A 12517-nucleotide genomic window follows, 5' to 3' on the forward strand; every position below is an offset into this window, starting at 1 on the left:
TACGAATTATCTTTGAAAGACAGGGTCCTAAAAAAAGAACATTTATTTTTTTGATGCGTTTATATTCAATGTGCGGGACAACATTGAGGCTATGATTAAGAAGTTAGAGCTCTTCTCTGGCTGCATTAACAAGGACAACACACAGGTCTTTCCATCATTGTATGATTTTTTATGTGCAAATGAACTCAAGCTTATGGACAATGTCAAATGTGATATAGCGAAGCACCTGACTGAGTTGGGTGCGCAATTACTTTGCCGAAAACGGATGACACATACAATTGGATTCGTTATCCCTTTCATGCCCTGCCTCCAGTCCACTTACAATATCTGAACAAGAGAGCCTAATTAATTTAATCAGAAGGACATAAATCCCAGAACAACAGCAAAAGGACCTTGTGAAGATGCTGGGGGAAGCAGGTACAAAAGTATCTATATCCACAGTAAAACGAGTCCTATATCGACATAACCTGAAAGGCCGCTCAGCAAGGAAGATGCCACTGCTCCAAAACCACCATAAAAAAGCCAGACTATGGTTTGCAACTGCACATGGGGACAAAGATCATACTTTTTGTAGAAGTGTCCTCTGGTCTGATGAAACAAAAATAAAACTGTTTGGCCATTATGACCATCGTTATGTTTGGAGGAAAAAGGGGGAGGCTTGCAAGTCGAAGAACTGTAATGGCTGTCGCTCTCCTCATCCTCGGACGAGGAGAGGAGAGAAGGATCATCAGACCAAAATGCAGCTTCAGGGAAATAAGCCATCCTTTTATTTACACGACGATGGCAACACGAAACACAAAACACTTTCAAATTTACAAAACAAGAAAACGACGTCGACGAAACCTGAACATAAACTTACATAACTAAACATAAACTCACGGACAGGAAACAGACGACATCAAAATGAACGAACAGCCAAACAGTCCCGTATGGTATCGACACGACACAGACACGGAAGACAATCACCCACAAACAAACAGTGAGAACGCCCTACCTAAATATGACTCTTAATTAGAGGAAAACGCAAACCATCTGCCTCTAATTAAGAGCCATACCAGGCAACCCAAAACCAACATAGAAACAGATAACATAGACTGCCCACCCAAAACACATGCCCTGACCATAAACACATAAAAAACAACATAAAACAGGTCAGGACCGTTACAAGAACAACCATCCCAACCGTAAAACACGGGGATGGCAGCATCAGGTTGTGGGGGTGCTTTGCTGCAAGAGGGACTGGTGCACTTCACAAAATAGATGGCATCATGAGGTAGGACAATTATGTGGATATATTGAAGCAACATCTCAAGACATCAGTCAGGAAGTTAAAGCTTGGTCGCAAATGGGTCTTCCAAATGAACAATGACCCCAAGCATACTTCCAAAGTTGTGGCAAAATGGCTTAAGGACAACAAAGTCAAGGTATTGGAGTGGCCATCACAAAGCTCTGACATCAATCCTATAGAAAATGTGTGGGCAGAACTGAAAAAGCGTGTGCAAGCAAGGAGGCCTACAAACCTGACTCAGTTACACCAGCTCTGTCAGGAGGAATGGGCCAAAATTCACCCAACTTATTGTGGGAAGCTTGTGAAAGGCTCCCCGAAACGTTTGACCCAAGTGAAACAATTTAAAGGCAATGCTACCAAATACTAATTGAGTGTATGTAAACTTCTGACCCACTGGGAATGTGATGAAAGAAATAAAAGCTGAAATAAATCATTATCTCTACTATTATTCTGACATTTCACATTCTTAAAATAAAGTGGTGATCCTAACTGACCTAAGACAGGGAATTTTTTCCAGGATTAAATGTCAGGAATTATGGAAAAACTGAGTTTAAATGTATTTGGCTAAGGTGTATGTAAACTTCCGACTTCAACTGTATTTCACTTGCTTTGGCAATGTAAACACATGTTTCCCATGCCAATAAAGCCCCTTAAATTGAAATTGATTTAGAGAGAGAAAATGGAGATCAGTGGGGCGTCGCTGTGGGCGGCTGTCTAAATAAAGCAAGATTTAGTCCTCCTCATCCTCCTTCCCCTACATCAATCCTTGTTCCTCTGTCCTATTCAGTCTCTCCTCTCTTTTTGAGTGTAGTGGGATGACTGAGCTAATGGATAAATGGCTGACCAAGGGTGCTCTAGGGCATCAAACCGCTCCAAAATAATACTTTTTGAAAAGTTCTGGATCAGTAATGGACTGCCTTTTTACATTTGGTTTGGTCTCATGACAGCACAGACTCCAGGTTGGGCATTTTTGTCCTATCAAAGCTCATGGATGGGCTGGCATTTGATTGTGACAGGTGGATGGTGGAGAATTCCAACCACATTAGCACCAAAATGCTATAAAGTGCAAGGCAATGAAATGCATCATACCTGCATCATACTCCCATGCTTTGAACTCCTTTTCCTTCGGTTGGATGTCCGGATTTGTTGCCAGTGAAAGTAAAAAGCTTGCCATCTCCAAGCAGGGGTTCACTGTACAAAAAGCTGAGTCAGTATTCGACAAGTTGCCCACTAAGAGCAGATCCAAGGTCATTTTTACATATTACCTGCTTATGTTTACAGGGAGAACTAGGTTACAGATAAGCTGGTCCTATATCAGTACTTGGGCCAACACCTGTAAACCCAGCCGCCTGGATGGCAAGGATGTCTCTGGTGACCTAGTTGGGTCAAACGTCAAGAAGAGAGTCATCAGTCAGTAACCATAGTGAGAGATAGTGAGGGGCAAAGATACAGCTCATTGGAGCGACATAAGTGGGTCGAACAAACCCTGGGGATGACAGCTAAAATAAATGGTCCCACTTCAAATGAAACATAACTTTTTAAGGATTTTTTAATGACGCCTCTGTAAAGCCTTTAAGGGGCCTCCATAATATGCTTCAGAAATCATTCATAAACAAATATCATGCTAAGGTTGGAAAAAGGATTATGCCACATTTGCCAAATAAGAACCTTTTAAATCACCCTTCACAAAGTATGACTGTATTTATGAATTATTTGTGAAGCAACTATGTAGGGTTTTTGAAGACTTTATGGATGCTTCCATAAAGTTTTGGTGGATAAGATCAAACCAGTTGAGTGATTTGGGATCGTCAAATGAAAAACTCGCGGCCCCTTTTATGTCCATGAGCTGTAGTTATTGAAGGAAAATGTCTTCATATACAAAATGGGGGAAAAATAAACCGTTGCAACTCCATTCCATCATTGGCTTTCAATTATGCCCTGGTTCTATACTTTTGAGTTCCTCTGTTTTTTTTTAACAAACCCTTTCATTTGCCAGTCTAGATGAGTCATTCTCGGAGAAAGAGGCTCTTTCTTTCAATCCCAACTCACTTGCCAATTTGGAAGATATTGGTAAGAAGAAACAGATGGCTCTGGGCAATGCATTTTGTCCGTCAAGCTCTTCAAGTTCAAACAGCCACCTTTGTTTATTGTGGGTAACGGCCATTAATGAATTCCCAATTGTTTAACCTCCGAACAGTTTGAAGTGAACTAACCTCGCCTCAAATTATTCAAAAGTAGTTTAAAACCATTAGTCAATCATACTTCACAATGTAGCAAATAGTCCACAGATATTATATACAAAGCAAAAATATAAACGCATCATGTAAAGTAATGGTCCCATGTTTCATGAGCTGAAATAAAAGATCCCAGAAATGTTCCATAAGCACAAAAAGCTTGTTTCTCTCAATTTTTGTGCACAAATTGTCACGCCCTGACCTTAGTATTCTATGTTTTCTGTATTATTTTGGGCAGGTCAGGGTGTGACGAGGGTGGATATGATTGTTTTGTATTGTCTATGGTTTTTGTATGTCTAGGTGTGTGTGTGTAGTCTAGGCTTATGTAGGTCTATGGTGGCCTGGATTGGTTCCCAATCAGAGGCAGCTGTTTATCGTTGTCTCTGATTGGGGATCCTATTTAGGTTGCCATTTTCCAGTTTGGTTTGTGGGTTATTGTCTACGTGATGTTGCATGTCTGCACTCGTGGCAGTTAGCTGTCACGGTCGTTTTGTGTAGTTTGTTCAGTCTTCTTATTTATTAAAAGGAAGATGTATATTAATCACGCTGCGCCTTGGTCTCCTCTCTACGACGTTCGTGACACAAATGTGTTTACATCCCTGTTAATGAGCATTTCTCCTTTGCCAAGATAATCCATCCACCTGACAGGTGTGGAATATCAAGAAGCTGATTAAACAGCGTGATCATTACACAGGTGCACCTTGTGCTGTGGACAATAAAAGGCCACTCTAAAATGTGCAGTTTTGCCACCAACACAATGCCAAGTTTTGAGGGAGCATGCAATTGGCATGCTGACTGCAGGAATGTCCACCAGAGCTGTTGCCAGAGGATTAAATGTTAATTTCTCTACCATAAGCTGCCTCCAACGTTGTTTTACAGAATTTGGCAGTACATCCAACCGGCCTCACAACCGCAGACCACGTGTAACCCCGCCAGCCAAGGACCTCCAAATCCGTCTTCTTCACCTGTGGGATCGTCTGAGATGGGGGGTGCTGAGGAGTATTTCTGTCTGTAATAAAGCCCCTCCCCAGTGGGTTGGCCTGGCTCCCAAGTGGGTAGGCCTATGCCCTCCCAGACCTAACCATGCTGCGCCCCTGCCCAGTCATGTGAAATCCATAGAGTAGAGCCTAATTTATTTATTTCAGTTTACTTGATTTCTTTATAGGAACTGTAACTCAGTAAAATCGTTGAAATTGTTGCATGCTGCATTGATATTTTGTTCAGTATAGTTGGCAGGGGTCTTCACTTGAACATGGCTGTGTTTTCATGTATTTCTAATACATTTTAAGACTCTCTGGTAGTTGTTTTATAAGACCCCCTTCCATCTGTTTGACCAGAAATCAAAGCCTTTGCTTATTTCACATTTGTATGAGGGAAAATAGTGGGAAATGTATATATGCCTTAATTTCTCGAAAATATAGACTCTTAGCATTCATTTGACACCCAATTTGACATGCTCCTATGAACTTCACGTTGTTGCTCATGGGTCCATTTACATGGAAATGGCCATGACTGAGAGAAGTGTATCATAAGAGACGCAAATGTGTACATTCATGCAGACTTGAGTTCATTCTATTAGAACAAATTTTTCCTTTCAATAGAATATTAAAAACATGTTAAAAGGAGCAAAAGAAGGAATGCACATCAAAAGGCTTACATTATCAGTCTGTCAATAGTAGCCTAGACATTGATAGTTGACCAACCCAGACACATTGGAGATAACCCTTGCTTCTTCCAAACAACTAGGCTACTCCACTCCAGAAATACATCAGCATTGTGCAAAGCCATATCAATACACATTTAATTAAGCAATAAGGCCTGGGGAGGTGTGGTATACGGCCAATATACCACAGCTAAGGGCTGTTGTTATGCATGATGCAACGCGGAGTGTCTGGATACAGGCCTTAGTCGTGGTATAATGGCATATACCACAAACCTTATTGCTATTATAAACTTGTTAACAATGTAATTAGAGCAATAAAATACATGTTTTGTCACACCCATGGTATACGGTCTGTTATAAACTGGGTCGTTCAAGCCCTGAATGCTGATTGGCTGACAGCTGTGGTTTTTCAGACCGTAAAAATTGTAGTTTTACTGCTCTAATTACATTGGTAACCAGTTAATAATAGCAATAAGCAATACATGGTCAATATACCATGGCTAAGGGCTGTAGCCAGGCACTCGGCGTTGCGTCGTGCCTAAGAACAGCCTTTAGCTGTGGTATATTGGCCGTATACCACACCCCCTCCTGCCTTATTGCTTAAATATACCAGGGCTGTCAACCAATCAGCATTCAGGGCTCGAACCAGCTAGTTTATATTAAGAAATATAACCCTTTCCCTGTCTGATCCTATCTTAAAATCACCAGCAGCTGAAAACAAAAAGAAAATAAACCATGTTCCATTGTAAGATAGATTTCACTGTGTGGTGATCCACTGTCCACTAAGCAGTTCTGATGTCACGTATAATGCCTGATTGCCCAGAAAATGCACAATAGAGACAGAAGGGAATTCTTTACACCTACACTGTACAATTGACATAAACCCAAGAGCGACATTGTCTTTTGTGTCAAGCAGCCTTAATGGCATTAGAGTCAATTTGAGACAGGTAACCTAAAGTAATAGTGAATCACTAAATCAATGTGTAACTTCTTAAAAATCAATGCTACTGCATTTGTTTGGTCAACATAATAAGTAGACCTAGTATATAAGTGTGGATATGGGGATATGCAGGCAGACCTGCTCAAATGGAGGATGATGGTCTGTTGTTGTTAGTAAACAACAAACACATAGGAAACCATTTCCCATGTCCATGAGAACGGGGCAGATCTTCTTACTGTTTCCACGAATGTAGGACATTTGGTTTCGTAGATATATCTTGGCATGTCATCAAAACAGCATAGAGGCACATAGGAAGATGATTGATTAAAATGGTGGAAGCATCCATTGTCTCTTCACCAATAATTGCTGACCAATGAAATCACAAGTTTATTTTTATTTTACCGTTATTTTACCAGGTAAGTTGACTGAGAACACGTTCTCATTTGCAGCAACGACCTGGGGAATAGTTACAGGGGAGAGGAGGGGGATGAATGAGCCAATTGTAAACTGGGGATTATTAGGTGACCATGATGGTTTGAGGGCCAGATTGGGAATTTAGCCAGGACACCGGTGTTAACACCCCTACTCTTACGATAAGTGCCATGGGATCTTTAATGACCTCAGAGAGTCAGGACACCCGTTTAACGTCCCATCCGAAAGACGGCACCCTACACAGGGCAGTGTCCCCAATCACTGCCCTGGGGCATTGGGATATATATATTTTTTTTTAGACCAGAGGAAAGGGTGCCTCCTACTGGCCCTCCAACACCACTTCCAGCAGCATCTGGTCTCCCATCCAGGGACTGACCAGGACCAACCCTGCTTAGCTTCAGAAGCAAGCCAGCAATGGTATGCAGGGTGGTATGCTGCTGGCAAGTACCTGTAGACCTTATCAAGCTTGTCTGAAGGGTATGGCCAAAGGTCGGTGATCTGGAGCACATATAGGCCCTGTCCAGAAACAACCTAAGAAGAAGAAAAGCTGAAGCACATGGCTGAATTCCAATCCAATCGCTCTTCCCTAATTCATAACTAGCCCTCTTCCCTACTCCTATACTGCCTCCTCATGTGGACCGGAATAGAGTGGGATGGTTGTATTATAACTCCATCTAACTAGCCCTCTGGTGAGCTTGGTACAGCATTACTGTACATGAATTACACTGTAGTTCTACTGAGACAATCATTTCAGATCACAGAGAAACAGGCCACAAGGGCAGAGGGAGGAGAGAGCCTTGTCAAATTGGAATCAGGCCTTCTGCTCTTTTGCTCCAATAATAAAATATTGTTGAGGGAGTGCAGATGGATGCCGAGCAAGTCATTGGTTAACGGCTATCTGTGACCACTTCCTTTATAATGCATGGTGAGTTTGGAGATCCATGAGGAACGGCCTGGGTGCGTCACAGAATGTTCCATGACTTGAATTTGCCTTAACATCAGTATCACAGATTTGAAGGTCACCTCTCTTTTAAAGGGCTGAGATTTTGCATAACAGCAATATTACTGATGATAGTGACTTAGCGTAAGTAAGTGCGTGTGTGTGTATACATAAAGATGTGAGTAATAATATCGATTGTCTGTTAGTATTCACATCATGAAACTTGATCCCTAGTGTTTCCTCTACTAACCATAATCACCTGTCACATCACATCAGCAGTAATGGTATAATTACAGGATTGACGTGCTGTGCCTTTGGTCTTCGCTGATAGCTACTCACATGGAATGACTCATGATGACTGCTGACCTCAAATGGAATACAGATTTTACACTCTTTACATACAGCCGAAGGGAAGAGAAAGCTGGTTTAACAAAATGTATGAGTATACTACAGAGTTATGTCATGATGTTTATAAGCTGGTTTAACAAAATGTATGAGTATACTACAGAGTTATGTCATGATGTTTATAAGCTGGTTTAACAAAATGTATGAGTATACTACAGAGTTATGTCATGATGTTTATAAGCTGGTTTAACAAAATGTATGAGTATACTACAGAGTTATGTCATGATGTTTATAAGCTGGTTTAACAAAATGTATGAGTATACTACAGAGTTATGTCATGATGTTTATAAGCTGGTTTAACAAAATGTATGAGTATACTACCGAGTTATGTCATGATGTTTATAAGCTGGTTTAACAAAATGTATGAGTATACTACAGAGTTATGTCATGATGTTTATAAACTGGTTTAACAAAATGTATGAGTATACTACCGAGTTATGTCATGATGTCTATAAGCTGGTTTAACAAAATGTATGAGTATACTACCGAGTTATGTCATGATGTCTATACATGGGTTATTATAATGATCCTGAAAATAAACAAAGGCTTTGTGCATGCTGTAAAATGTACATTTATTTTCATGGATATACTCATTAAATATGGTTAATGTGATGTAACCTACACTGTACATAAAGAAGCCGGGAAACTCAATGAAAAAGCAGGCTTGGTGTATGTAACAATAAAACATGTTTTTCTTTTAAACCAGAAATATGGTGATACAACTGTGTTGTAACACTATCCATTTTCTGTATGACATATGCCACAGATTATATGCCAGGCAATGTATATGCCACAGATTCTAAACCAGATATTGTTCACTGCAGATTATATTCTATACACATTCAAACGAGACATCCTAGAGAACAGTATCTGTAATTGAAGGAAACACACCACAACCCCGCCCACATCTATACGTGCCCAACTTCAGAGCACGCGCGATCGAGCATAAATATAATAGGGTAGTAATTTTTCCCTAAAAATATGAGCCTCAATTAATATTTATGAGGACAAAAACTTACAGGGATGTTCAATCGAAGCGTCCTCTTCTTTCTAGGTGTCATCTTCATGTCTCTCTTCTTGGAGTCATTTGCTGTGCTTCCCATATTGTTCTAGAATTATCTAAACAACTGGACTCACTAAAGCGTAAAATAAAAGTTACTTTCTCTCCTCTCGTGCTAGATCGAGTGTTGTGAATGATAACAAAACAACCACTGCTAAAACATTCTACCTTATGGTAAGTACTAGTTTACCTAGATCCGCATTCATGTGCTCCCAAAACGGTTTTTGACTTTTCGAAGAGGTTTAGGAGAATTTACGCTGCAGGTTAGGATAATTAACGTAGCAGGTTATGACAATTAGGTTAAGGTTCTTTAAGAAAAGGGTTTAAAAATCTACTTTTGATGTCAATTTGACAAAATATGTATCCCGTCTAAGACATGACCCTCCAAAATTCCTGGGGTGATGCAATTTATCGGCTTGAGATATGATAAATGATCTGACAAAAAATAAAACCCGCAGAATACGATTCGGCATAGAGCATTACCAAACTTTCGCTTCTGGATGGCATATCTCAGGCGCAGATGTTTCAGTAACTCCTAAATTGAAACACAGGGAAGCTCGTATGATAATGCAAATGCGGATTCACGCTGCACATACAGTACGTTCCAGAGAGGATTTGATGGGTTCACACTTCACAATGGAGAAGGCAAGTATACATGCATGCAGGTTGGCTGGCTACTGGTAAATACCAGCTCGGGCTTGTGGTGGGACACTTACAAGACTAGAGGATGCGTCAAACTTTGCAAGCAGCTCCGAATGGTCACATGGCTGTGTTTACTTTGTGACAGCAGCATCAATAGTAAGAGAAAGGGGTACCTAGTCAGTTGTACAACTGAATGCCTTCAACTGAAATGTGTCTTCCGCATTTAACCCAACACCTCTGAATCAGAGAGGGAGGGGGGGGGGGGGGGGGGGTTCCTTAATCGAATATTAGAGTGGCTTCCTCTCCTAACCTCTTCCTCATCTGAACATTGTCTGGCTGGATAGGCCTGTTTGAAAACTCAAACTCAATCAATGAATAGAAAAGAGCGGGAATTGATTTCACTTGTATCTTTTTTTCAGAATGATGTAGTAGAAAAATAAATATAAGAGTTTAGACTTTTGAGATCCAATCATTGTTTAATTCACTGATAGTCAGTGGCGATTTTAGCATGCAAATATTGGTTGGGCAAACTCCCCCAAAAATTGTTTAGATGTATGCCAGCAAAGCCACTACACAACACTAAGCAATACATTAATTGCACTTTAACGGTGTCAAACGGTGCCCACAAACTGTTATGGCCTACATAAAGCTGTCCCAACAGCAGATCTGTCTTTTCAGCACCATGGAGTGAATCCTTACCACTGCTACACCTTTTTATTTTTATTTCACCTTTATTTAACCAGGTAGGCCAGTTGAGAAGTTCTCATTTACAACTGCGACCTGGTCAAGATAAAGCAAAGCAGTGCGACAAAAACAACAACACCGAATTACACATGGGATAAACAAACGTACAGTCAATAACACAATAGAAAAATCTGTATACTGTGTGTGCAAATGCAGTAAGGAGGTAAGGCAATAAATAAGCCAATAGTGGTGAAGTAATTACAATTTATCAATTTACACTGGAGTGATATATGTGCAGATGAGGATGTGCAAGTAGAAATACTGGTGTGCAAAAGAGCAGAAAAACAAAAACAAATATGGGGATGAGGTAGGTAGTTGGTTGGATGGGCTATTTACAGATGGGCTGTGTACAGCTGTAGTGATCGGTAAGCTGCTCTGACAGCTGACGCTTAAAGTTAGTGAGGGAGATATAAGTCTCCAACTTCAGTGATTTTTTAAAATTCGATCCAGTCAATGGCAGCAGATAACTGGAAGGAAAGGCGGCCAGAGGAGGCGTTGGCTTGCTATCAGCAGAGCCTTGTCTGGCTGCGAAACAGTTCATTCAGCCTAATTTATTGGCGTAATTTTTTTTTGCTGATATAGCTGACTTGCTTAAACAAATGTGGTTTTTACTGACAATTGAGATGTACAAACTATGGCATAAGGGGATGACGAGCGGATAAGCGGCAATGCGTAATTTAAATTTTTTCCCTATAAAGACAATGAAAGCTCTTAAAAATATTCAATGAGGAGATTTCTCTAAAACAGGCTATAGGCTACATGTGTACCACCAACAGCTTACTACACAACATACACGTAGTATTACTTTCTTAGTTACAGTATACTGGTATATTACTCTGGCGTATTACATATTTTATGCAGCAGCATACAAGACATTTTTGGACTCGCCTTGTTGTGCTGTGCTCACTTGAACAGGAAGGTGGCGCAGCGGTCTTTCGTGGGCAAATTTTGTCATCCAACTTTGGCATCAAAGTCTGGCATTCTCTGGATTTGGGGTGCTTTCAAGACAACTAGGAACTCTGAAAAAAACAAAATCGAATCATGACGTCAGTGATCTTCAGGTCGGAGCTTTAGAAAGAGGCCTGAGTTCTTGATTTGGAATTCCGAGTTGGATGACCGCTAAATACATATTTCCCAGTCGGAGCTCGTTTTTTCAGAGTTCCCAGTTGTCTTTAGTTACTGAAGTCTGAGATTTCCCAGTTCCGAGTTTCCAGTTGTTTTGAATGTGGTAGAAGTCATGCTGGATTGACAGCATGAATGTTTATCCCTTTAAGCTTGGAAAATAGACCCTTAAACCCAGACTTGGACCACACACCCACTCCACTGAATAGCAGTTGTTGTTGAATCATTGTTGAATTTCTGATTTCCAACTGGTTGTTTAATTATGTCCAATTGCCGATGAGCACCGATATGTTTTACCTATAATTTCTCCTCATATGACAAGGATTTGCCAGTAGATTGTCGACGTGATTGATGACGAAGACTGCTTGTCTAGCCTGCTAGCTAAGAATGTGAAAGTATGATGTTAACATGATCAGTTCAATCAAAGCTACGGTAGATATAACGTGATTTGATGTCCTTTTATCTGTGGCCAATGACCTTGAGCCTTCTTGGATGGCTAATGTAACTCTATGGCAGCACCCAAGTGGCTTGCATTTTTTAGCTCTCCCCTCAGATTTTGCGGTGAAGTTGTGTCCCCATGAGTGACAGAACACTGAGCCAATCACGGCGCAACTAGAGAACATTATCAACCCCTACGCTCTATATATTCCCCTGGCTGCCCCACCACCACAGAAAGCACCGAGCTAGGCTGAAACACCTGCATTTTGGAGCTGCCTTACTCAAGAAAGCAAAAAAGAGACAATGTTTTTATGCTGCATTATTAACTCAATATTTTTTTAAACATTGTTTGCAAACTGATATGTGACACATACTAATGCCAAAATAACGTGTAAAACAGGCAACAACAAAAAATTATATATATTTATTTATTTTGCTATTTTTTCTGCACCACCTGCCCTGAATGACAGGTCGCCACTGCTGATAGTGCATAGTTTACCTAAAGTGATTTGTGATTTAACAGCAAGCAACTCAAAAATCTTATAGACAAATCAAATCTATGAAATTTAACATGCTCATATGAAAATCACATGTTGGTGATTATGGGTC

The 12517-nt window shown here is 40.5% G+C and overlaps 1 protein-coding gene across 2 annotated transcripts in view; it reads right to left on the reverse strand.

Moving 5' to 3' along the window:
* Nucleotides 1–9385, reverse strand: part of LOC129823086 (5'-AMP-activated protein kinase subunit gamma-1-like) — a 164903-nt gene extending 155518 nt beyond the window's left edge. The window contains exon 1 of one of the 2 annotated variants that reach the window (XM_055881817.1): nucleotides 8922–9385. In XM_055881817.1, coding sequence (XP_055737792.1) covers nucleotides 8922–9005 — 84 coding nt within the window. In that variant the 5' untranslated portion in view covers nucleotides 9006–9385. The remainder of the gene's footprint in view (nucleotides 1–8921) is intronic. The other variant, XM_055881819.1, reaches the window with a different exon arrangement.
* Between the last annotated feature and the right edge of the window lie 3132 nt (nucleotides 9386–12517).

This window comes from Salvelinus fontinalis, chromosome 25 (genome assembly GCF_029448725.1).
Source record: "Salvelinus fontinalis isolate EN_2023a chromosome 25, ASM2944872v1, whole genome shotgun sequence".
In the NCBI taxonomy this organism is placed as follows: Eukaryota; Metazoa; Chordata; class Actinopteri; order Salmoniformes; family Salmonidae; genus Salvelinus; species Salvelinus fontinalis.